The sequence below is a fragment of the Hippocampus comes genome, unplaced genomic scaffold, assembly GCF_001891065.2.
Source record: "Hippocampus comes isolate QL1 unplaced genomic scaffold, H_comes_QL1_v1.1 scaffold81, whole genome shotgun sequence".
Lineage (NCBI taxonomy): Eukaryota > Metazoa > Chordata > Actinopteri > Syngnathiformes > Syngnathidae > Hippocampus > Hippocampus comes.
In genome coordinates, this window is record NW_017806179.1 from 644,079 (window position 1) to 667,191 (window position 23,113).

Genomic DNA, 23,113 nt, shown 5'->3' on the forward strand with positions numbered 1-23,113 from the left:
TTCCTCCTGCCTCGTCCTCATCCTCGTCGACGCGATGGCGTCCGCGTGAGGGGAGCCGAACGACGGAGCGGCGGGAGCATTTGGACGAGAGGCCTCCTCGCGGCGCTTTGGCGTGCATGGCGCCGGCCGGGCGGCCGAGCTGGGGGGCTTCGTCATGATCGCGGTGTCGTTTAAATGCCGATGTCAGATCCTGCGCAGGGTGAATAAAGGTACGGCGACATGGAGGCGCGCGCACAACGACGGAGAGAGCGACAGGGATGACGCCAACATTGACTGGAAATTGCTCGCTGATGGACAATTGTGTGTGTGTGTGTGGGGGGGGGGCGCAAAACAGCTTTCCTGTGTGTGTTTGTGTGTGTGTATGTGCGCGCACGCGCGCGCGCACACAAGAGAGAGAGAGAGATGTAAAATTCATGCCAGATAACCAGGAAGACTAAGTCGCGTGCACGCGCATGTCGAGTGCAGGAGTTGAGGGATCGTAGCAAGACGAGAGACCGTACCTCCGCGTTTCCGTCATCCACGTCATCTTTATCCTCTTCTGTGGCTTCATCTTCCATCTTCTTCTTCTTTTTTTTTTTTTTTGAAGCCGTTTATGTGTTGCGCTTGCAGATGAAGGTCCGTACACCAAACACTCGGCGGGCTCGCGTCCGTCGGACGGCGCGCTGGCCATCCGGAGGCAGAGCATACCAGGTAAGGCCCGTCCGTGCCCGCGGGGGCCTCGCCGCCGAGAAGGAAGCCGGCGCGCTCACGCTGCCTGCCGTCCTCAGATGAGTTCCGGGGGTGCACGCTGGTGGAGCTGATGAAGAAGGAGGGCACCACGCTGGGGCTGACCGTGTCGGGCGGCATCGACAAGGACGGAAAGCCGCGGGTGTCCAATCTGAGGCCGGGAGGAATCGCCGCCAGGTAGTGCCGCTCGGGCCTTTCGAGGGAAGACCGAGGGGGTCGTCTCCGGAGGAAATCTCTCCATCGCGTAGTCTCGCCGCGGCCAGCACGTCCCTGAGCTTCTCTCTCCTTGCGCTGGTTGCGGATGTCAGGAGCGACCAGCTGAACGTGGGCGACTACATCCGCTCCGTGAACGGCATCAACTTGGCCAAGTTCCGCCACGACGAGATCATCAGCCTGCTGAAGAACGTGGGCGAGCGCGTGCTGCTGGAGGTGGAGTACGAGCTGCCGCCCGTCTGTACGTGCGCGCCACCTGCGGCCTCGCCTCGCCTCGCCTCGCCTCCGCGTCCCCTCGACCTCCACCCGGCACGCTGACGTCTCTTTGCGTTGCAGCCGTGCAGGGTTCCGGCGTCATGTTCAAGACGGTGGAGGTGACGCTGCACAAGGAAGGAAACAGCTTCGGCTTCGTCATCAGAGGTGCGTGCGTCTTGGCCGCCGCCCCCGCCGCCGCCGCCCGGCTCGCGGTGACATGCCTTGTGCGTCGCGCAGGCGGAGCCAGCGAAGACAGGAACAAGTGTCGGCCCGTCGTCGTCGCCACCGTGCGCTCGGGAGGGCCGGCCGACAGGTGAGCGCAAGGTTCTTGCTCCCAAAGTGAGCGTTGGAGGTCTTCGGTGAGCCAATTCTCGTGCGCGTAGGGAAGGGAGCATCAAACCTGGCGACCGTCTGCTGAGTATCGACGGCATCCGTCTCCACGGCAACACGCTGGCGGAGGCCATGAGCGTTCTGAAGCAGAGCGGACAGGAAGCGACCATGCTGCTGGAATACGACGTCTCCGTCATGGGTCGGCACGCACACGAGAGAGACACACACACACACACACACACACACACACACACACACACACACACACACACACACACACACGTAACCTTTGCCCCTCCGCTTTCAGATTCGGTGTCTTCGGCTTCGGGTCCTCTGCTGGTGGAGGTCGCCAAGGCAACAGGCTCCAGTCTGGGCGTGGCTCTGTCCTCGTCCATGTTCTGCAGCAAGCAGGTCATCGTCATCGATAAAGTGAAACCGGCCAGCATCGCCGACAGGTGACCTTTACGCGACGCGCGCGCGTGCGCATCCACACGCTCGCGTCCTGACGGACAGCGGCGCGCACAGATGCGGCGCCCTCCACGCAGGCGATCACATCCTGTCGGTGGACGGCAAATCCATGGAGTTCTGCTCCCTGGCCGAAGCCACGCAGCTGCTGTCCGCGTCCTGCCACAACGTGCGCATGGAGATCCTGCCGCAGCACCAGGCCCGACCGGCCCTGAACGCGCCGCAGCAAGGTGCCCGCACACGCGCGTTACGTCTCGCTGGCTCGGAACGCACCATGGTTAACAAACGGCGGACTAACAGCACGCGCGGAATGCCCGAGTCGCCCCGAAGGCGACGAGCCCGTTGGAAATCTTCCTCCTCCCGTGTTAACCCGAACGCTTCCCCGCATGTGTGTGTGTGTGTGTGTGTGCCCGTGTGCAGTCAAGGTGCAGCGTTCTCCCCGCCCCCTCCCCTGGGAGACCGGAAGCTCCGCCCCCATCCTTCCCCCTTACCACTACAACACGTACCATCCCGACCAGTCGGGCGCCAGGTCGCACAACCGCCATCCAAACGAGCCGTGTACGTCCGCCGCTCGCCCCCCCCCCCCCCCCCCCCCTCCCGCCCGCTCTCGTGCGCGTTGACCTGCGAGTGTCCGCCGCCTTGACGCCCGGCTGTGTTTGCCCCACCGCGCAGCGCTGGGCCACACGTTCTCGCCGGGCTCCATGTCGGCCTACAGCCTGTCGTCCCTCAACATGAGCGTTCCCAGGAACGCGTATCCTACGAGTCCGCGGGGCACGCTGGTGCGCAAGAAGCCGAAGAAGAAGGACTTCAAGAGCTCCCGTGAGGCACATCAGCAGCACGCAAACATTCGCCCGCCCGGCGACTCGGCGCTAAGCGCGGCCGCTCGTGACGCCTTGTTTTGCTCTCGCCTCGGCCGGCTCGCGAGGCGCCGTTTCGCTCGCCTCCCTCGAACGCGTTTTTGGCGATGCCGAGATAAACGCGAGCTTTCCGTGTCGTCCGTCTCTGGGCCAGTGTCTTTGGCATCCAGCACGGTGGGTCTGGCCGGTCAGGTGGTCCACACGGAGACCACGGAGGTGACCCTGCTGGGCGACGGCATCGCGGGCTTCGGCCTCCAGCTGCAAGGCGGCGTCTTCGCCACCGAGACGCTCTCCTCGCCGCCGCTCATCGCTTACATCGACCCCGACAGTCCCGCCGAGAGGTTGACACGCGCAGCTCGCCGCCCGCCTGCCCTATTCGCGTCACGTCTGGAAACGCGCACGCATGTGTCGGTGTGCGTAGGTGCGGCATCCTGCAAATAGGCGACAGGATCTTGTCCATCAACGGAGTCCCGACTGAAGACTCCACTTTGGAAGAAACCAATCAGCTGCTCAGAGACTCCTCCATTCCCGCGCAACTCACCCTGGAGATCGAGTTTGACGTGGCCGGTATGCGCGCTTTGCACGCGACGCGCCAGGGAGGTGGCCTCGGAAGATGAGCGAGCGCTTTGTCTCCTCCAGAATCGGTCATCCCTTCCTCCGGGACGTTCCACGTGAAGCTCCCCAAGAAGCCGGGAGTGGAGCTGGGAATCACCATCAGCTGTGAGTCGATTGCGGCCGCCTCCGCGCGGGCGTGGCGGGCGGGCGCTGAACGTGTGGCGGTGCCGTTGCAGCTCCATCCAACCGCAAAGCGGGAGACCCCCTCATCATCTCCGACATCAAGAAGGGCAGCGTTGCTCACAGGTGAGGACTGGCGCTCGGAAAAGAAGCGAGACCTTCCTTCTCAACGCGCCGGCCGGCCGGCCCTTGTGTTTTGGGAGGACGGGCACGCTGGAGCTGGGAGACAAGCTGCTGGCCATCGACAACGTCCGCGTGGAGACGTGCTCCATGGAGGAGGCGGTGCAGATCCTGCAGCGCTGCGAGGAACTGGTCAAGCTCAAGATACGCAAAGACGAGGACAACTCCGGTAAGCGGCCTCCCCGGCCGGCCTCGCACCCTTCGCTGCACGCACACGCGCACGCACGCACGCCCCCGCTGTGCCTTCCAGACGAGCAGGAGGTGTCGGGGACCATCATCTACACGGTGGAGCTGCAACGCTACGGAGGCCCCCTGGGCATCACCATCTCGGGCACCGAGGAGCCTTTCGACCCCATCATCATCTCCTCGCTCACCAAAGGAGGCCTGGCAGAGAGGTCGGCAACGTCGTCGTGTCTCGCCGTACCCCCGCATTTGGGGAGCTTGAATCCTTGAAAACGCCAATTTGAAGTGTCGCCCTGAGACTGGCCAATTGGTCGGAGCGGACTCAAATCGCGGGCTGTCCCCGCGCACGTTGGCCTCTAGGGGCAGTGTGGCGCGCAGATCTGGAAGAAGTTGTGCCTTCGCGTGGCGCTGTGCGATCGCCGCCGACGTTTTAAGCTCCGCGAAGGACGAACGCTCCCCGAATTTGCCGTCGGCACCTGGCCGGCATTTTACATCGGCTTTCGCACCGGAGCCGTTTTGCGTTTTGGAACCGCGTGTCCTCCTTTTTGCCGTGCGTTTGCTTTGGCTTCGGGCACGCTCGAGGGGGACAGAATCATCCGCGCCTCACGGGCTCTGCGACGTCGACGCTTTCGCGGCGCAGAGAACTTGTTTTTTTCGCCACGTTTCAAAGATGGAGCATCAGATTTGGAATGAAATGTGCGCGCAGGACGGGCGCCATCCACGTGGGCGACCGCATCCTGGCCATCAACAGCAGCAGCCTGAAGGGCAAACCGCTGAGCGAGGCCATCAGTCTCCTCCAGCAGGCGGGCGAGACCGTCACGCTCAAGATCAAGAAGCACGGCGAGCGTACGTCCTCGCCATCGGGGGGGGCGGAGACGCCGCGGACCTTAACGTGCGCTTGCGTCCACGCAGTGTCCAGTCCCAAGTCCTGCGTGATCGGCCCGGGCCAGGAAAACCACGACGGCGAGGGGGGAGAGGAGCCGGCGGTCGGCGCGGCTCCCCCTTCGGCTCAGAGGGCGTTCGAGTCCTGGGACGGATCCGACGCGGACGCCGGCTTCGCCGCCCCGGGTACGTGCGTCCGCGTCGTCGCCGTCGAGCGCGTCTCCATCACGCCGTGACGCGCGCCGCGTGCTTTCAGCTCCTTCCTTCCACTCGTCGCCGTTCCCCTTCCACGAGTGGCGCAACGCCAAGACGAGCAACAACAGCCAATCGCCGGCCTCCTCTCGCCAGCGGGGCGATCCGCTGGCGGATCTGTCGTCGGGCCTCGGCGACGACTGGGAACACGTCACGCTGGGCGGGTGAGCCACCGTTGAGATTCCGCCCCGTCGTTCGCGTCCCTCGCTGAAGGCAACGACGGCGGTTTGCGTGGCCCCGCGTGCCGTTACTCGATGAGACAACGGTTACGCCTCTGCATGCAACTGACCCGTGGGGACGGGGGCTGGGCCGTAGGTTCACGGTGGGTCACGACGGGACGGAACCGGACCAGGAGGAGAACTTCTGGTCTCAGGCTCTGGAGGATCTGGAGACATGTGGACAGAGCGGAATCCTCAGAGAACTGGAGGTACACACACACACACACACACACACACACACACAAATGGCAGGCCAGATGGGGCGGGACTTTGTCAAGTAGAAAGGGACACAAAAAGCTTGTTGGAATTAAGGTGGGGAAAAAAAAATAAGAGCGCTTGTTTTCCAGGAGCCGCAAAAGGAGACGGCGCCGGTCACTGGGGTATCGTCCCTGCTTTGCGCTTCCTCTTCCTCGCCTGCGCTCATCAATCGTCTCTTTCCTGCCGCCGCCTTGGCGTTTTCTCCCGCGCTCTAACACGTTGGCTCTTTTTGACCGCAACCCTTCCGGTGACATTTCACTGGCTTGTTGTGACACTTTTAGTGCCGTTCTATTCTTTTTGGCGGCGTTGGCATTTATGAACGTTCAGAGATTTTTTTGGTCACCTCAACGCATTTTCGGAACACTTCGGTGGCATCAAAGTTATTTGAGTTGATGTGATGTGATTTTTACTGACATTGAAGTGGCTTTTGATTGAGTGGCATGAATTGAATGAAAGTCTTTGTTGGGGGGGGGGGGCGGAGGTTGACTTTGAGCTCATCTCTTAGTGACATTTAGAATACCCCCGTGACTTTTTTTCGACATGAAAGCGTGATTTGCTGTCATGTAAGTCATTTTTGGTGACACGAGTCAGCTTGGGAGTGGTCTGGCATGCCGATGGGTGAGCGAGGCATGCTGGGAGGTTTGCGGGCATTTGCGCATGCACCCGGTTGACTACAACGGTGGGGCAGAAAAGACAAAAGTATTTTTTGGGGTGGCGCTGACGTGGACGTGCGATGGCTCGTCTCCAGGCCACCATCATGTCCGGCTCCACCCTCAGCCTGAACCACGAGCCGCCGCCCCCTCGTACCTCGCTGGGCCGTCAGGCCAGCTTCCAGGAACGCAGCAGCGCCCGCCCCCAGGTGGCCGCCGCCGCCGCCGCCGCCGCCAGCCACACGTGACCTCCACCAAGTAAGACCTGACTGACTCTGCCGCCCCTTAGGTGAGCCCACGCTCCAACACCTTGCCCTCCGACCCCCAGCGCCGAGCCTTCGCCATGAAGAAGATGAGACAGGAAGTCAACGACATCCTCAACCAGACGCCGGTAGAACTTCACAAGGTGAACGCGCGACGATCTCTTTTTTTTTTTTTTTTTCTTTCTTCCCGTTGTAAAAGGCCTTTGTTTCCGCCTCATGATCAGTGGCTTTTACAGTGTGTTGACTACGGCTCAAGACAAAAAAAAGAAAGGGACGGCCAACCGCACCTGATTAGTGAGAAATTGTAATAACATCTTTAACCACTAGATGGCAGACGCCAGTTCATAGTGGGGAAAAATGCAGTTTCAAACTTGTGTGCTATCAGCGGAAAATAAGCCAAGAACAGAAAGGGGGGGGGGGAATCAAAGTTTTGAATGACATCATAGTTGTTTGATTTTTTTTCCCACAAGCAAAGGCGGGGGCGGCGAAACGATTGACAAATGGCACTTTTGATATTTGACGGACACGCGTGTTGACATGTCGCAGCTGACTCTGGAAAAGTCTTCCGATTTGGAGGACTTTGGCTTCAGCGTGTCAGACGGAGTTCTGGATCGCGGCGTTTACGTCAACAACATCCGCGGTGGCGGCCCGGCGGAGCGCGGAGGCCTGCAAGCGTACGACCGCCTCCTGCAGGTAAGCCCAGTCGCCGCAAAATCAGTCGCTTTTTTTTTTTCTTTCGAAACACAAGTTGTGGTATATGTGTTCAGATCAACCACGTGCGCACTCGGGACTTCGACTGCTGCTTGGTGGTACCGCTCATCGCCGAGTCATCAAACCGCTTAGATCTGGTCATCAGCCGAAACCCCGCCTCCTCGGCCAGCCCACTGACCAATCACGCAGAAAGCACCGACAACAGCCACGCCCCTCAGCTGATGGGTCACCAGAAGGAAGGGCGAGAAGACGCGAGCGAGGACGGCGCGCCAATCAAGTGGAAGAAACCTGGGGACGGGCTGGGGGTCGGCTTTGGGGCGGGGCTAGTCACCAACACTTCAGTATAGGGACTGAATGGGCCACGCCCCCCTTGGTGCTTCACACACAACCTCTGAACTTTGAGTTTCTAAAGCAGCCCGAAAGCACACGCGCACATCCCGGTCCTCATCCTGATCTGAATTCTGATCCGATTCCTGTCCCACTGGACCCTCTGACCCCATCCCCGATTGGATTCCGATCCCAATCCAGACTGCACTACGGATTCTGATTTTGGTCCCAGTCCTCATGCCACTACTAATCCCAACGCCAATCGAATGACAAATCCTGAATCTACTACTGATACTGGTCTTGAGCCCAGTCCTGATCCCATTCTGGATCCCGCTCGAAACCTGGATATCCCGACTGATTCTGATCCCACCCGAAGTTATCATCGCCATCTCACTACTGATTCTGATTCAACTCCAAATCCTCATCTCACTACTGATCCTGATCTGGCAGCAAATCCAGATCCCACTACTCGTGCTGATACCAGTCCAAGTCCAAACCTCCCGGTCCCACTCCAGATCACGCTATTGATCCGGATCCACTCCAAATTCTCATCCTACTGCAGATCCGGGTCCTAAGCCGAATGCAGGTGCCACGACTGATGCCGGTCCCCCTCCAAAACCTGATCTCACTGCTGATCCTGATCCCGGTCTTTACCAACCATTAATCGCATTGCTATCCCCAACTCCTGATCCAAGTGGACCCTCAGCCTCCTCTCCGGTCTTCGGGGGACATGTTCTGGAACAGGAACCAGAATTCTAAAAGAAGCACAGCAGCAGCACACTGACTGAGGATGGGTCGCGCGCCAAGGAGATGACCAAACACCAACGAATGGATTTCTCCTGATCCAAAGCAAATGGAGTATCCGTATCGGAACTGGACTTGCCATGAAAATGCTCCTGGAGTGGAGGAATGTGTGAAAAAAAACAAAAAAAAAACATGATAATATAAACTTAAGAATCATTGTGATTACACTGACAGAAACTGAGCAGTTATGATTATAATTATTATTATTATTTTGGGCGGGGGGGTTTAAAATTTACACTTGTTGACTGGCCACACTGTGTAAGTCTGAACTTGGGTGCGTGCGTGTGTTGTCCCGTCCCCCGTCCCCGCCACTCACACACTCTGTTAACCCCACCCCTCACCGTCCCTCAGCCAATAGGCTGACAGGCAGAATGACCCCATTCCACAGATTGATCCATCAATGACGCCTAACTGATTGGTTCTCTTCTGACCACACACACACACACACACACACGCACACACACACACACACACACACACACACACACACACACACACACACACACACACACAGGCCAAAAATGAGCATGACCCCACCCCTCCCTCCAGTAACTGTGAACTCTTATGCTAATTAATTGTGTTTTGTCACTTTTCTCTGTTTGTTTGTTTGTTTGTTTGTTTGTTTGTTTGTTTGTTTGTTTCCATGACGACCGGACCTCACAAAGTCCCAAAAAGAAAACAAAGGTTGAGTCCTCCTCATCGACGTGGTTTCTGTGACATTTTAACATTTTAGGAAACATGCTGTGACCCGTGCGTGACGTCAACATTAAGCTGCTAGCTCTCTTGCCTCATTAGGAAGTCGACATTTTCATACGGCTCTGAAAAAAAGAAGACAAAAAAAGAATATGCTGCTCTATTGACTTGTGATTGGCAGCCGTTTGCTTGGGTGTGATTGGTCGCTCGAATTAATTTTAGTTAGCCGTGAAGCTGTTTGAAGCACGGCGCCCACTTGTGGCGAGCAAACAAAGCGCACACAGCTACCTTGTGGTGAACAAGATGCTTAGCACAAGGCTAACACAGGGCTCGCTCATTGCCACGGCTGAGCTAACTTCAACGAAAAAGAGTTGGCGTTGACAATTTCCACCCAAAGAAAGGGGCCTTGGGGGCGTGGCTTTAGGAATGCGCGCCAGAAAGCCATACACAGACAGACACGCGCACGCACACACACAACGTGTTGTTTGTAAGCGTGTATTGTGCGTGCACAACGTGACAGGATTTTGCACACGCACACGCACATTGTACTGCCATCGGAAAAGGAGATTTGACTTTCATGTAGCTTCACCAACCAAACAAACAAATAAACAAGTGAACCAACGTCTTTTGTTTCAGGAACACTGATGATGTTGTAAAGTATTTTTGTACAAATTTCATACTTTGGTAGCATGATGTTCCTGCTGTGTGTCCTGCTGTCTCCACCTTTCTTTGTGTGGTTGACTACTGAGCAACAATAAACACCCAACGACTCATGAAGCCTTTCCCACACACTTTTTGGACTTGATCGTGTCATTGTCGAGGAGTGTTCACGCGCGCCTACACACACAAATCCTTTCTACGTTCTACTCCTTCAGCACTGATTCAAAACACTCCAAGAAGTCCCACGTGAAAGGAATTGCACCATTTTGACGATAAAAGGTCCTGATTTCTTTTTTTTAAGGAAAAAAAATCACAGAGAAATATTTACATTTTAGCCAACTCCTTGCACATTTGTTGTCTGAATCAAACAATTGCAACTTCAGTGTTCCTTCCATTCATGTCATCTTTGGGAACTACTTTCCCATCATCGCTGCCAAATTCTACACTTCACCCAAATTGAGCAATTTTACACATTTACCACCTTCAAAATGCCTTGACTTATTATGTCTTTTACAACTTCAAATTGTTCAGCTGGTACAGAACTACTCTATCTACACCACATGAGTGTCCATAACCAAACCATTAAATTTTTTTCAACACGTTAAAAATCAGACAGGCAAGCAATTATATTTACATTGTTTGTATTTTCTAGATATTTTGAAAAGTTCCAACACAACAGCATTCTGTTAAGGAAAATTATTAAGAATTTCTCAAGATATCAGGGTGGCCAACGACTACGGTGGCCGACAGGGGTAAACGCGGTGCAAACACAAAATGTGAACAAAAAGACTTTCATTCTGAAAATCACATAAAACTCTGTAAAACAAAAACGCTGCGAGTACACATTGTTGCAAATGACCAAAAGCTATAAAGACTGGAATGATGAAAAGAAAAAAAATATCAAAACACATAAATGGAGAAAAGAAACACAACATTTAAGAAATAAATGCTGTAATCAATCTGCGGTGCCCCCCCCCCCAGTGGCCTGAATATGCATCTTTTTATTCCAAGTTGCCGTTCTTTATTTACATGTCATGAATTTCCGCTGCGTTTTTTTTTTACATTTGTATTACTCATTTACATATGTATCCGATTAAATGGCGCCCGGGCTGTACTCTAGACACTCCTGATCTATTTCATTGCTTAAATTCCGAAATTTTCACAATTACTCATGTAAATTAACATGAGTAATTCAGCAAGATTCACGGGTTCAATTGTCGCCCCTTGATTACGTCACCCTCTCAATTTTACTTAAAAAGTAATACATTGTGACTTACAGCACATATCACTTTTATTTGGTTTTATTAGTAAGACTGTTATTCTTACAGTTTATTGCAAGGTTATGAATTATTATTATTATTTTTAAATAATTCCATTGTTGAGCGTGTCGAAGGCGTGTGACGCACCCGGACGTGACGTACTCACCGGTCTGTTGCTTCAATTTCACACGGTATCCACTTTGTCTCGCTCTGCGTTTTTTGCCCTCATTCTCGCAGGAATCCAAAGAGCTTGTCCTGAGCGAGGCGGCCGGGGGAAGCAGCAGCATGTCCACGGCGCTGGAGAGCTACATTAACCGTACGTTACCACGAGCTAACTGGCGAGCACGCTCCCTTTCAATCAATGATAGGCATGTAGCACCTTGCGATGACTTGTTGTGCTCGAAAGAGTGACATCTTGATTGATTCGTGTTAACGCGTAGCATTTAGCGGCTTCCCCCGTACGACGTACGGGTGTTGCAGTCACCGTGCCGGAGTCATCAGGTGGCTACGACGTCATCATCATATTCCTCGTGCGTGCAGGTCACGTAATTGGATGACTTGTGTCTTGCCCCTCAGGTACGGTCGCCATCGTGACGTCAGACGGCAGGATGATCGTGGTGAGTAGAAAGTGAATTCATGTCATCCTTCCCCGACAAATACACATTCAGATTATATTCATCATGTAAACCCTCATGTCTATTTTGTTTGTGTTGGTTTGCTTTTACGTTTAGGGCACGCTCAAGGGCTTCGACCAGACCATCAACTTGATCCTGGACGAGAGTCACGAGCGCGTGTTCAGCTCTGGTCAGGGCGTGGAGCAAGTTGTTCTGGGACTCTACATCGTCCGGGGGGACAACGTGTGCGTACGCAGCATGCTGTGTGTTTGTGTGAGTGTGAGTGTGAGAGAGACGTCATCACCATGTTATTTTCTGGTGCGTCGGACAGGGCTGTGATCGGCGAGATCGACGAGGAGACGGACTCCACGCTGGACCTGGGAAACATCCGAGCCGAGCCTCTCAACTCCGTCGTCCACTGATGTTCCAAACTCCAACTATGTGGCATTTTTGTTTTTTTTAAATTGTTCGTTTTATATGAGTCTTGTTCTGTTCAGTGACATTTTATGCTCGAATAAAGTTTGTGACTGATAGAAAAAATGCATATTGTCTGCAGTACAAGTGATCGTCCTTAATGCTGCAATATTTGTTGCCTTCATACGACTGCCAGTTTCCCGAAATCTGGTTGGTTAAGATGCGCATGTTCATTTTTTTTCATCCCTCATGAAATTACCCAAACGTGTAGTTGTATTGTGTAGGAGTGATTGTAAAGAAATGAGTTCAGATATACATCATCACAGTTATTTGGAAGTTCATTTATGCGTGAGTAATACAAATGAGAATGACTTATTGAAACCAACTTAGTTTTCTAAAATTTAGCAAAACAATGTTGAGGAAAATTATTTGAGACTTTTGGAGGAACCTTGTAGTCGACATTTGAGATTAGTTTTAGCTTAATTCTGAATGAATGATAAAAAGGAAAATATTCCTTTTTTAAAATCATTTGAAATCACCATTTGAACGCCCTTTTTTTCCCTAAGGCGCCCCATGTGCTCATTTTGAAAATGTGGCCCTCGAGCACAAAGATCACGTTGTCATCATTATGATTTGGCCCTCTGCAAAGGTGGCACCTAAAATGAGACCTCAGGTTCAATGACACGCGTCAATCGGGGAGCATCACTTCTTGCACTAAACTTTGCTTCTGCCAATCGGCGTCCGATCCCAGGACGAGAGCGCTCTGCAGTCGCTCGATCTGGTCTGGACTGGGCGCCGGCTGCTCATAGTGGACTCGCAGCCAGGGAGTGCCTGGGGGAAGAAAGAAAGAAAAAAAAAAGGGAATCAGAATCATGGCTCGGGCCTGAAGCCCAAAGTGTCGTGAGTGCGGGAACGAAACGGAAGGAAGGTTACCTCTGGTGATTTTCTGGCCGAGGGAGAGCAGTAGCTGCGCCCCCACACTGTGATTGACAGGCTGTCCGGCCTTGCAACGCCCTGCCCCTAACTTATGAACCACTTCCGCTAAAGTCAGACCGTCCACGTCTATCAGCACGCCTGCAAACACAATCACAAAACTGAATGGGATCCATTTTGGAACGGGGCCGTCGCATCAAACGTGTGGCGGCATTTCTACCGTCACGGCTAGCGGTCAGGTCGAGTTGATGCTCGGCTTTCTTCAGAACATTGAAGTAATCGGCGTGGGCGGAGCAAAGCGTCCTCGCAGTCTCCTTGGCGACGCCCTGCGCCTCCATCATGGCCTGGAACTTGAGAAGAGCGGCCCCACCAATCACAGCCTGGGAAATCTGCCGCCTGCCTTCCGATTGGTCGGCCGCCATACCGGTCATGGCCAGCAGGAGGCCGCCTGGTGGTCATTCGAGTCAACTGCTTTGAATTCATTGGCTTCGCTTTGAAATGTCTTGCCTTCTTTTGTTTGTCAACGCCTTTCGTCATTGTATTTTGAAGGGGGTGAAATGCACGCCACGAGTCGGGCAATGCCCCGTCGACAGCAATCGCACTCGTAGCATACGTAAGAAATGGCTTACCCAGCGTGGCGACGAGCTCCATGAGGTCTTGTGGGCCGTCCCCCTTGAGCAGGTCGAGGGCCTCGATGACTTCCAGACTGTTGCCCACGGCGCGACCGATCACGGCGTCCATGCGGCTCAACACGGCGCCCGTGCGCATGCCCAGGTCGTTGCCCGCCGTCACCTGCAACAGTCCGGCACTGAAGATACGAGCGCTCCGATGGAAAATGGAACGGAAGCAATCAGCACACCAGGAGACGCGCCAGCTCCCTGGCGCCGCCCAAGTCTTTGAAGAGAGCCGCCCGGCCGAACTTGACGTCCAGAACCAGCGCCGTCAGCGACTCGGCGCCTTTCTTGGAGATGATGGAGCCTGGGCGCGAGACACCGCGGCTGTTGGGTTATTGCGGACATTTTGCGGCGGGCGGGCGGGTGTGCAAGGGGCGCTACCCGTGATGAGCGGCAGGCTGTCCACCGTGCCGGTGATGTCGCGCGTGGCGTAGAGGATGCGGTCGGCGGGGACCAGCCTCTCCGTCTGGCCCACGATGCAACAGCCCACGCTGCTCAGGATGGCTCGCACCTGACAAATATTCGAGCACCAACATTGCCCAAAAGGCACTCTCTCGGAAATATTGTCATCATTCAGACATTTTCACATCGGGGTGTTTGCGCTTTTGTTGCCGTCGCTTGAGATACTGCGAATCGGTGCCATCTGAAATTCAATTTATGACACTGATTTGATTTCTTTTCAATGTTTAACATTTCTTAAAAGTAATTCAGTGCAAGCAAAAAAAAAAAAACTGACAAATATTCGAGCACCAACATTGCCCAAAAGGCACTCTCTCGGAAATATTGTCATCATTCAGACATTTTCACATCGGGGTGTTTGCGCTTTTGTTGCCGTCGCTTGAGATACTGCGAATCGGTGCCATCTGAAATTCAATTTATGACACTGATTTGATTTCTTTTCAATGTTTAACATTTCTTAAAAGTAATTCAGTGCAAGCAAAAAAAAAAAAACGTAGTCTGTTTTTAAAAATGTCAACGTAACAGAGTTTCATTTGATATTTTCAAACTGGATGAAGATACCTGCTCAGCTGAGTGGTGGATGTTAAAACCGGGGATGGACTCCAGTTTGTCCAGTGTTCCTCCGGTGTGGGCCAGGCCCCGCCCACTGATCATTGGTACCTGCCAAAAAAGGCATCAAAATACAGACAGAAAGTAAGAATTCTTCCATCCAGCCTCGCTGAGACTCAACGTTTCTTTCCGAAGCACCTTGCAGCCGCAGGCGGCCAACGCGGGCGCCAGGACCAGGCTGACTTTGTCACCCACGCCGCCGGTGGAGTGCTTGTCCACCATAAGCCCCGCCCACTCCTCGGGCCACGACATCACTTCCCCCGACAGCATCATCTCTTTGGTCAGCGTGGCCGTCTCCCGCGGGTCCATGCCCCGCTGCCAGATGGCCATCAGCATGGCGCCTAAGGGCGGAGTCAGGGCCGAGTCGTTCTACTCAGGCGTTCGAGTCGTTTGACCGGTCAGGACGAAAGCTGGACTCGGGCGGGGACTACATCAGGGGTGCCCGACCTTTTTGGACCAAAGGTCTACTTTTCGATCGACCCGTTACCGCACACGCGCGTGCCCTGGTGAGCAAGAGCCAGAACGAAAGAGAAAAATGAAGTCGACACCGTGGCAGTGATCATGGAGGACACGCGACTGGAAACACGTCGTTACTCCACAACTGCCAACAAGTGAATCTCAAGCATTGCGCCAAAAACATTCACGTCAACACGCCCTAAAGTGCGCCGCAACATAAACGTTTGTGAAAAAGCAAAGCCTCGCCGATCCCTGTTTTTGCGAACGTGAGACCGATAGGATGCTCAGGGTACAGTTTGCACGAACACAAAAAAGTGCTGATGGAGAAAGACAAACTTAATGTTATCATGTTTCAAAGTTTCATTTCAGTTTTTGCTTGATTGATCTTGAACGCGAAGGTTCTGACAGCTTGCACACAATGGAGCACACAGAAAAAAGGGCCAACTTGAGCTAAATGGAGCCACGGCCTTATTAACTGATAATAGACAGGAAGGTTCAGCTTCGGGAGGGCAGCACGATAAGATGTCCTTGAGTTTGTTGCAGGATCTCAATTCGTGCAAAATCTACCCATTGAATTAACAAGTTGAATTATCGGTTTATTGGGCACCCCTGGACTAAATGGTGAAAAGGGTGTGTGTGTGTGTGTGTGTGTGTGTGTAGAATTCTTAAAAGTAATTCAGTGCAAGCAAAAAAAAAAAAACGTAGTCTGTTTTTAAAAATGTCAACGTAACAGAGTTTCATTTGATATTTTCAAACTGGATGAAGATACCTGCTCAGCTGAGTGGTGGATGTTAAAACCGGGGATGGACTCCAGTTTGTCCAGTGTTCCTCCGGTGTGGGCCAGGCCCCGCCCACTGATCATTGGTACCTGCCAAAAAAGGCATCAAAATACAGACAGAAAGTAAGAATTCTTCCATCCAGCCTCGCTGAGACTCAACGTTTCTTTCCGAAGCACCTTGCAGCCGCAGGCGGCCAACGCGGGCGCCAGGACCAGGCTGACTTTGTCACCCACGCCGCCGGTGGAGTGCTTGTCCACCATAAGCCCCGCCCACTCCTCGGGCCACGACATCACTTCTCCCGACAGCATCATCTCTTTGGTCAGCGTGGCCGTCTCCCGCGGGTCCATGCCCCGCTGCCAGATGGCCATCAGCATGGCGCCTAAGGGCGGAGTCAGGGCCGAGTCGTTCTACTCAGGCGTTCGAGTCGTTTGACCGGTCAGGACGAAAGCTGGACTCGGGCGGGGACTACATCAGGGGTGCCCGACCTTTTTGGACCAAAGGTCTACTTTTCGATCGACCCGTTACCGCACACGCGCGTGCCCTGGTGAGCAAGAGCCAGAACGAAAGAGAAAAATGAAGTCGACACCGTGGCAGTGATCATGGAGGACACGCGACTGGAAACACGTCGTTACTCCACAACTGCCAACAAGTGAATCTCAAGCATTGCGCCAAAAACATTCACGTCAACACGCCCTAAAGTGCGCCGCAACATAAACGTTTGTGAAAAAGCAAAGCCTCGCCGATCCCTGTTTTTGCGAACGTGAGACCGATAGGATGCTCAGGGTACAGTTTGCACGAACACAAAAAAGTGCTGATGGAGAAAGACAAACTTAATGTTATCATGTTTCAAAGTTTCATTTCAGTTTTTGCTTGATTGATCTTGAACGCGAAGGTTCTGACAGCTTGCACACAATGGAGCACACAGAAAAAAGGGCCAACTTGAGCTAAATGGAGCCACGGCCTTATTAACTGATAATAGACAGGAAGGTTCAGCTTCGGGAGGGCAGCACGATAAGATGTCCTTGAGTTTGTTGCAGGATCTCAATTCGTGCAAAATCTACCCATTGAATTAACAAGTTGAATTATCGGTTTATTGGGCACCCCTGGACTAAATGGTGAAAAGGGTGTGTGTGTGTGTGTGTGTGTGTGTAGAAGACCTGCCTGTCTGGCAGTCCTGGATGCTTCCGCTGGTCAGCGCCTCCACGAAGGCTTTAATGTCACCATCGCTCAGCCTGCGGCCGTCCCGCTTCTTCCTGATCAGCTCCGGGATGGACAACATGGCCGCCTGGCGTGGACGCAGTGATACACACGTACATCAAAGTCAAGCAACTGAACCCTTGTCAAAAAGATGGAAACAGGTGACCCCCCCGCGCCTCCCCAAAATTTGAAAAAAGTGAACCGATCCCCCCAAAAAATAAAAACATTCACCCCCCCAAAAAAAAACAAAGACAGTGAACGGGATTTAAAGTGTGTTTAGAATGACCATGACACCATCAACAAACTTCGTCTTTATCCCGGCATGCAGCATGAGCAGAAACAACACCAAATGACTCAGTCACACATCAAAGTGAAAAAATATCATAATCATCATCATCTAAGAGTGCTTACGTGAGGATGGCGACTTCTCCACTTGACTCCGGGGCGAAAAAGTGATTTGTGAAGCGGCGAACTCTGACATTGACGCAGCCTGTCGGCCAATGGCAGCGGAGGGGGCGTGGTCAAGTGTCATTGACACCTGGCTCAGTTTCAATGATGTCTCTCTCCTCGGGCTTCAAGTCCGGACGGTGTTGCGTGTGAAATCCGTCTGATCGAGGCTCAGAAAGGAGGAGATTCAAACGAGCAGCTCATCAGCAAGCTCTAGAGAAGCCTGAAATGATCCTGGCCAATTGAATCAGGTGTGTTGGCGTAGGGAGGGATCGAAAAAAGGCAGGAGATGTTTCTCGAGGAAGCGGAGTTCCCTAGCCCTGGTCTAAAAGGACAACATTTTGTTGTGTCCCTCCACTCGTTTGGGATCAGCGAGAATCGCTGCTTCGCTCTGGGGAGGTGGAGGGGGCGGGGCCTGTGTTTTCCTGCAGTTGCCAATTATGTGTGGACTCTAACCTGATCTCATTCCTCTTCCTGAGAGATCATTTCTTTCCTCAATATGTAGTCGTGGCTTGCGAATTTGTTTTTCTGTCAATATACTCATTTTCCGGCGTTTCCTCCTGCCGCATCTCCCGCTAACTTTTTGCTTTGGGAAAGTGGTCAAGAATCATTCACTCACGGTTCAGCTTCAACGACTTCTCTCCTCGTCCCGTTTTTGTTTTTCCAGGACTTCAGCCGCAACTTGTGCCTGTGTGTGTGTGTGTGCGCGTGTGTCAAGAACAGTTCAGTGTATCCAAAGCAGTGCCTGAGGGCCTTGTAGTAGTAAATGAGCCTTTATTAGAAACATGACAACATGTTTGGTGTGTGTGTGTGTGTGTGTGTGTGAAAAGAAAGAAAAGAGCACAAAGAAACATCAAAGCCATCCAATCAATCAATCAATCAATCAATGAATGCGCGTGACCATTTGATGATACATGAGGACTTCATCACCAGCAGCAGTCTATTGCTTATTCATGAATTAGGAACACCTATTCAGCTACATTTTCTCTCTAGTCTACGTCCTAATGTTTACATGAGCTTAGCGCCCTTGAGCATGTTAGCCCATGTCCTGTTTGTTAACAGTGACCGACACTCCCAAGATGTCAGCGATGATGATCATTTGTTTCAACTTTTCTACTTCCTTGTGAATACGTTTCGGATGTTCTAGTGTGTGTTCGAAACCTTCAGAATGCACTGTAGGAGTCCTTCTTACTAGCGCGACTCGCATGCTAGAAGAAAAGGTTGCAGAGATTTCCACATATGGTCAGGTAAAAATCAAAACAAAACACACCCTTTCATGGCAGAGTGGAAACTCCTCAAACGACCTTGATGCCCGAATGCTTGATTGTTTTCCTTTTTTTCTTTTGGGGGGGGGGGGGTTGATTGATTTGCTTCAATTGATTCAAGGATGATGAAGTTACTTTCTGTACAAATGGCTTCCAACAACGTAGCACCATGTCCAGTCAACACGTACCACACACGTGCACGCGCGCAGACACACGCACAGTTCGACAATCAAGAACTCCGAGGCGTCGCCAAGGTGACGGGGGCATATTGTGAAACCCAAAGTGAAACGAGAATAAAGTCAAAACTAGCACACCGTTGCTCATAAAATCTAAATGAGGGAAATTAACCTGATGCACTGCAAGGCGTTTTCGGTTTAAAGGTCGGTCGGCATCCGATTTGTCGCTAAAAACCCTCTCAAGTGAATCCGACGTAACAGCCGAGGCCTGATTTTGCCACTTGAGAGTCCCTCGCTGTTAGCCATGAGTGTGCGCACATCATGGAGACAAAGGAGAAAAACAGCAAGCCCGACTTGACAGCCGGCGTGGCGGCCGCTTTCGAGTGCCCCGTTGTTGCAGAGAGAAAAACGCCCTTGGGATAAACATCGCGCATTTAAGACAAGCGACGAGGGCTTGATTTGTCGCCATTTTGAATCCTCACTTTATGAAGCGTGTGTCAGATATTTTCACTTGACAGGGACTTTAACGTGCCACCTGACACCAAACGCCGAAATGTGTTGCTTGCATCCAGGCCATTATATTCAGAAATATTTAAAATCAAGACTCATATTTTTCAGTACATATACTAATAAATTGGAGGGAAAAAAAATATATAAGATCACATCAGCTCTCTGATCGCCAACACAGTCTCGGCAAAGCTAACATCTTAGCATTGGGGCTTGCAACTATCAACTGGGTGCACGAGTTGACTTACGTTTTCTTGTGAAGTCGATGAGAACTGGTCGATGGACATGACGGACAGAGGAGACGGATGACGTTACGAATGGAGTTGCTCAACACACACATGATGGATGGATGGATGGGACGGACTTGACAGATGGACCTGATGGATGACGGTGACGGATGGAGACGACGGTTAGGCATTTTCAATCAATCGCGACCATCAATCAAGACAAGTGGTCACGTCTATTGACGGTTGCGGTGGAAAGGATTTTAGACCCCCGTGGCGATCAAAGAGCTGAGTTGAGAAAAGCAATAGAGAGGAGACCTATGGCGGCGACGGCGGTCAAGTGGCGGCGTCCAACAGTTGCCTGAGGGCCCGCTCGATGTTGATGCGGTGGCCCAGCCGGGTGACGCCCAACTCCACGTAGTCGTCCTTGGTGAGGGCGGGAAGGTGCGAGCCTTCTATCTCGTGCTCCTGGAAGCGCTGGCGATGCTCGGCCAGCCCCACGCTCTCCAACCAGTCGCCCACGTCGTACTTGTTCCACAAGCTGAGCGGGCGCTGCCTCCAGGGCCTGAGCGCCAGCAGGGGGCCGCTGAGGACGGGCGACGGGCACGGGGAGGCGTGCGGGGAGGGCGAGGGCGAGCGGGAGCGGGTCCGGGCGCTGGCGCTGCGCATGACGAAGCGGACCTCCTTGGGTTCCGACGGCAGGCTGAGGCTGGACGACTTGAGGATGGTCAGACCGCGGCCCGAGCTCAGGTCCGGGCGCTCCGAGCAGGGCGAGGGGGAGGAGCCCAGGCCCGGCGGCCTGTCGGAGGGGGAGGGCGACGGGGAGGGGCTGCGGCGGGTGACGGGGTAGCGGCTTCCCGGGCGGACCGTGTAGGTGGCGCCGTATCCGCGCTGGGAAATGGTGTGCAGCTCGCCCAGACTGGAGAACAACCTGCGACATCACGTCACTGTTAGCATCGAGCAGGTGTTAGCATGTTCGCCTGACAACTTGAATGTGCTTGCTGCTAGAACTGCTGAGCAGACGTGCAGGGAAACAAAAATAAATCAATAAAAAGGGGAACAATTTCGGAGACTTGGGAGTGACTCTTGAAAATTGTGCGAGAAGTGCTTGTTGGTAGAGGGGAAAGCGGGAAAGTCAGGTCCAACAACAAGAGGATCATTCCATAAGGAGCTTTGGCACACTGGTCGCCATCGAAAAACGTCGCGGCAGTCAGTTAGCTTTGTGAAGCGACGCAAACGTTAGCTGGATACACGGTCGAGTAGTGGTTAGCGACTGTTAGTGTCGTAGAGCGAAAACAAGAATTGTTTACCAGAGATAAAAACCTACGATTTGCTCTCTCCACTCTCCACACATCTGCAAAAACACAAACCGCACTTTTGTTACAGCGCACGCGTACACGCCTCAGCCTATACCCTGGTTGGCGCAAACATGTGACATAATGGACACACGCGCACGCACGCAGGTAACGTACCTGGCCCCACCTACTGGGGACCTGCGACCGGGGTCGAGAGGGCTTGGCTCCTCCCCCAGGGAGTGGCTATCTTTGTTGAGGAGGTGGAGCCTGTTGGCAAGGTCCAGGCCCGACTCTGCCCTGCCGCTCAACTCCAGGGCCGAGGCGGACCCTTGGCCGCCCAGTGCGGCGGGACGGCTCTCCTCTTCGCCGCCCCCCCACAGCTTGGAGCGGCGCTGGAAGAGGTAGCGCGGCTGGCGGGTGGCCGACGGGGAGGCGGGCGAGGACGGGAGCAGCTCGCTGTCGGACGACTGCTTGAGCAGGGGGTCCCTGAGGGCCGAGCGGCCGCGGCCAATGGGTGAGCGGAGGCGGGGTTTGAGAGCCAAGGAGGGGTGGCCGGCGGGTGGCGAGGAGGGGGAAGGCGGTGCGGGCGGCGACGCCAAGCTGATGGAGGGAGGCAGCGAGCCGTCACGAGGCTCCTCGTCGTCGTCCTGGCCCGTATCGCCCTCGCCGCTCCGCCGCGGGGTTACGGCGAGGGGGGACGGCGGGGCGGCGAAACCAGGGGGCGGTGTCACCAGGCCGATCCGGCGGAGCTCCTCTCTTGTCTCCTCGTCGCTGGATGACAACAGTGCGGGCGGGAGGGTCACCGTATAGGCACCGCCCTCTTCCTCTGAGCTCCCTATGGTCAGGCTTCTCCGCCTGTCAATCAAAGCCGGGTGGCTCTCATTGGCCAGGTTTGCCAGTGGGACGGGTCTCCAGCGTTCAGGGGACGGCCCGGCGGGCGATGTCACTCCGCCCTCCGCCTCGGGACGCTCCACCTGTCCGTCGGGGAAGAGAGGCGGAGCTACGCGCTTGTGGCGCAGCTCGGGGCTGCTCTGAGGGGTGGTACGCTTGCTTCGCTGCTCGGGGCTGGTCTGCGGGGTGGTGCGCTTGGAGCGGGGTTCTGGGCTGCTCTGCGGGGTTGGGACCGGGGTGCGCTTATGGCGGCCCTCCGGGCTGGCGGCCGGGGTGGGGAGAGGGGTGGCGGAAGCCGAGGCATGTTTGGGTCGCGGCTCGGGGCTCGGCGTGCGGGCGGTGAGCGCTCGTTCCCGTGCGGCCAGAGCCAGGGCGAGTGGAGACGAAGGATCTGAGGAGGGGAGACATTTTTGACTGTGCTCCAAATGACCTTTGTCATCAAAATTCTTACCCAGAGGCTTGCCGGTCAGCGGGTGGAGGAAGGTGTGCGGGGTCGGCGAGGGCGAAAGGACGGGCGCGGGAGGCGGAAGCTCGCCCAGGTCGTCCATGGAGTGACTCTGCGTCAGGAGAGGGGGCGCCTGGTTGTCGGAGACGGCGCCCTCTACGGATAGGAAGAGGGAGGAGCGGCGGCCGTGGACGCGAGCGCGCTCCGACAGAACCTGCTGCTGGTAGAGCTCTGCCCTGCTGGGGCTGCCTGGGGCGCTGGCGTCCGACTTTGAGTCCTGGTCTTTGAGCCCTGTGCACAAGACACGGAGGTGACGGAAACCTTGCCTCAAGACGACAAGCTTGATGGCGCGCCGAGGAAACAACCTCTCCTTGGGTCTAGAACCGGGGCAGCAACAACAACCTACCTTGCTCCTCCACAGGAAGTTGTTTGAGCAGAGGTGACTTCCTCCTCTGAGGTTTGGCCGGGGGGGCCTGCTGTCCCACGTTGGCGTATGGATTTTCGATGGGTCGTCCTCTGCGGCGTGACAGCGGCGAGTGTCCGAGGGCGGCGGTGTGGAGAGACAGCGTGGAAGTGTGCGAGGGGGACACGTGCATGGCGGCGGCGGCGGCGTGCAACTCGGGCTGCAGCTGAGGCGTCGTATCCTGCAGGATGATCATGGAGCGGGCCTTCCTCTGGCGCTCGGCGTGGCTCCTGGACGGCGTGTCCGAGAGCTCCTGCAGCCTGGGCTCGGCTCCCGGTTTGAAGCTGGACCGGGTCAGGCCCTCCCCTCGGGCGGGGGGAGGGGGCGGGAGGAAGGAGGGGGGC

General features: G+C 54.5%; 4 protein-coding genes across 15 annotated transcripts in view; 2 read left to right on the forward strand and 2 right to left on the reverse strand.

Moving 5' to 3' along the window:
- Nucleotides 1-7,629, forward strand: part of grip1 (glutamate receptor interacting protein 1) — a 13,468-nt gene extending 5,839 nt beyond the window's left edge. Inside the window, exons 2-26 of one of the 8 annotated variants that reach the window (XM_019897640.1) lie at nucleotides 610-690; nucleotides 768-903; nucleotides 1,035-1,180; nucleotides 1,276-1,359; nucleotides 1,432-1,507; nucleotides 1,578-1,723; nucleotides 1,832-1,979; nucleotides 2,050-2,219; nucleotides 2,410-2,547; nucleotides 2,662-2,808; nucleotides 3,001-3,187; nucleotides 3,268-3,413; nucleotides 3,486-3,566; nucleotides 3,638-3,707; nucleotides 3,785-3,930; nucleotides 4,012-4,156; nucleotides 4,651-4,790; nucleotides 4,857-5,012; nucleotides 5,083-5,242; nucleotides 5,394-5,505; nucleotides 5,644-5,676; nucleotides 6,303-6,413; nucleotides 6,494-6,610; nucleotides 7,014-7,160; nucleotides 7,235-7,629. In XM_019897640.1, coding sequence (XP_019753199.1) covers nucleotides 610-690; nucleotides 768-903; nucleotides 1,035-1,180; nucleotides 1,276-1,359; nucleotides 1,432-1,507; nucleotides 1,578-1,723; nucleotides 1,832-1,979; nucleotides 2,050-2,219; nucleotides 2,410-2,547; nucleotides 2,662-2,808; nucleotides 3,001-3,187; nucleotides 3,268-3,413; nucleotides 3,486-3,566; nucleotides 3,638-3,707; nucleotides 3,785-3,930; nucleotides 4,012-4,156; nucleotides 4,651-4,790; nucleotides 4,857-5,012; nucleotides 5,083-5,242; nucleotides 5,394-5,505; nucleotides 5,644-5,676; nucleotides 6,303-6,413; nucleotides 6,494-6,610; nucleotides 7,014-7,160; nucleotides 7,235-7,525 — 3,314 coding nt within the window. In that variant the 3' untranslated portion in view covers nucleotides 7,526-7,629. Of the gene's footprint in view, nucleotides 1-80; nucleotides 210-609; nucleotides 691-767; nucleotides 904-1,034; nucleotides 1,181-1,275; nucleotides 1,360-1,431; nucleotides 1,508-1,577; nucleotides 1,724-1,831; nucleotides 1,980-2,049; nucleotides 2,220-2,409; nucleotides 2,548-2,661; nucleotides 2,809-3,000; nucleotides 3,188-3,267; nucleotides 3,414-3,485; nucleotides 3,567-3,637; nucleotides 3,708-3,784; nucleotides 4,157-4,650; nucleotides 4,791-4,856; nucleotides 5,013-5,082; nucleotides 5,243-5,393; nucleotides 5,506-5,643; nucleotides 5,677-6,302; nucleotides 6,414-6,493; nucleotides 6,630-6,673; nucleotides 6,726-7,013; nucleotides 7,161-7,234 lie in introns of those variants that run through there. The other 7 variants (XM_019897638.1, XM_019897643.1, XM_019897637.1 and 4 more) reach the window with 7 other exon arrangements.
- A 3,428-nt stretch (nucleotides 7,630-11,057) lies between these two features.
- On the forward strand, nucleotides 11,058-12,079 carry lsm8 (LSM8 homolog, U6 small nuclear RNA associated). Its single transcript, XM_019897648.1, has 4 exons — nucleotides 11,058-11,237; nucleotides 11,498-11,538; nucleotides 11,653-11,780; nucleotides 11,867-12,079. The coding sequence occupies exons 1-4, from the start codon at nucleotides 11,207-11,209 to the stop codon at nucleotides 11,955-11,957; spliced, it is 291 nt and encodes a 96-aa protein (XP_019753207.1). The 5' UTR covers nucleotides 11,058-11,206; the 3' UTR covers nucleotides 11,958-12,079.
- Nucleotides 12,080-12,191: 112 nt separating this feature from the next.
- On the reverse strand, nucleotides 12,192-17,835 carry tymp (thymidine phosphorylase). 2 transcript variants are annotated; one of them, XM_019897646.1, is made up of 10 exons: nucleotides 17,468-17,835; nucleotides 17,021-17,144; nucleotides 16,036-16,238; nucleotides 15,850-15,948; nucleotides 13,938-14,067; nucleotides 13,742-13,860; nucleotides 13,512-13,674; nucleotides 13,103-13,330; nucleotides 12,883-13,023; nucleotides 12,192-12,780 (listed from the first exon to the last, which is right to left on the reverse strand). In XM_019897646.1, exons 2-10 carry the CDS (start codon nucleotides 17,136-17,138, stop codon nucleotides 12,638-12,640), a joined length of 1,344 nt encoding a protein of 447 aa, XP_019753205.1. In that variant the 5' UTR covers nucleotides 17,139-17,144; nucleotides 17,468-17,835; the 3' UTR covers nucleotides 12,192-12,637. The 2 variants fall into 2 exon arrangements, with proteins under 2 accessions (XP_019753205.1, XP_019753206.1); XM_019897647.1 differs by lacking the exons at nucleotides 15,850-15,948; nucleotides 16,036-16,238; nucleotides 17,021-17,144; nucleotides 17,468-17,835 and adding exons at nucleotides 14,577-14,675; nucleotides 14,763-15,145.
- Nucleotides 17,836-18,260: 425 nt separating this feature from the next.
- The window catches only part of shank3b (SH3 and multiple ankyrin repeat domains 3b), a 20,085-nt gene continuing 15,232 nt past the window's right edge, over nucleotides 18,261-23,113 (reverse strand). For 2 of the 4 annotated variants that reach the window (XM_019897632.1, XM_019897636.1), the window contains 5 exons: nucleotides 22,713-23,113; nucleotides 22,313-22,597; nucleotides 21,148-22,252; nucleotides 21,003-21,029; nucleotides 18,261-20,606 (listed from right to left, as the gene is read on the reverse strand). In XM_019897632.1, the coding sequence (XP_019753191.1) occupies nucleotides 20,012-20,606; nucleotides 21,003-21,029; nucleotides 21,148-22,252; nucleotides 22,313-22,597; nucleotides 22,713-23,113 (2,413 nt within the window). In that variant the 3' untranslated portion in view covers nucleotides 18,261-20,011. The remainder of the gene's footprint in view (nucleotides 20,607-21,002; nucleotides 21,030-21,147; nucleotides 22,253-22,312; nucleotides 22,598-22,712) is intronic. The other 2 variants (XM_019897633.1, XM_019897635.1) reach the window with 2 other exon arrangements.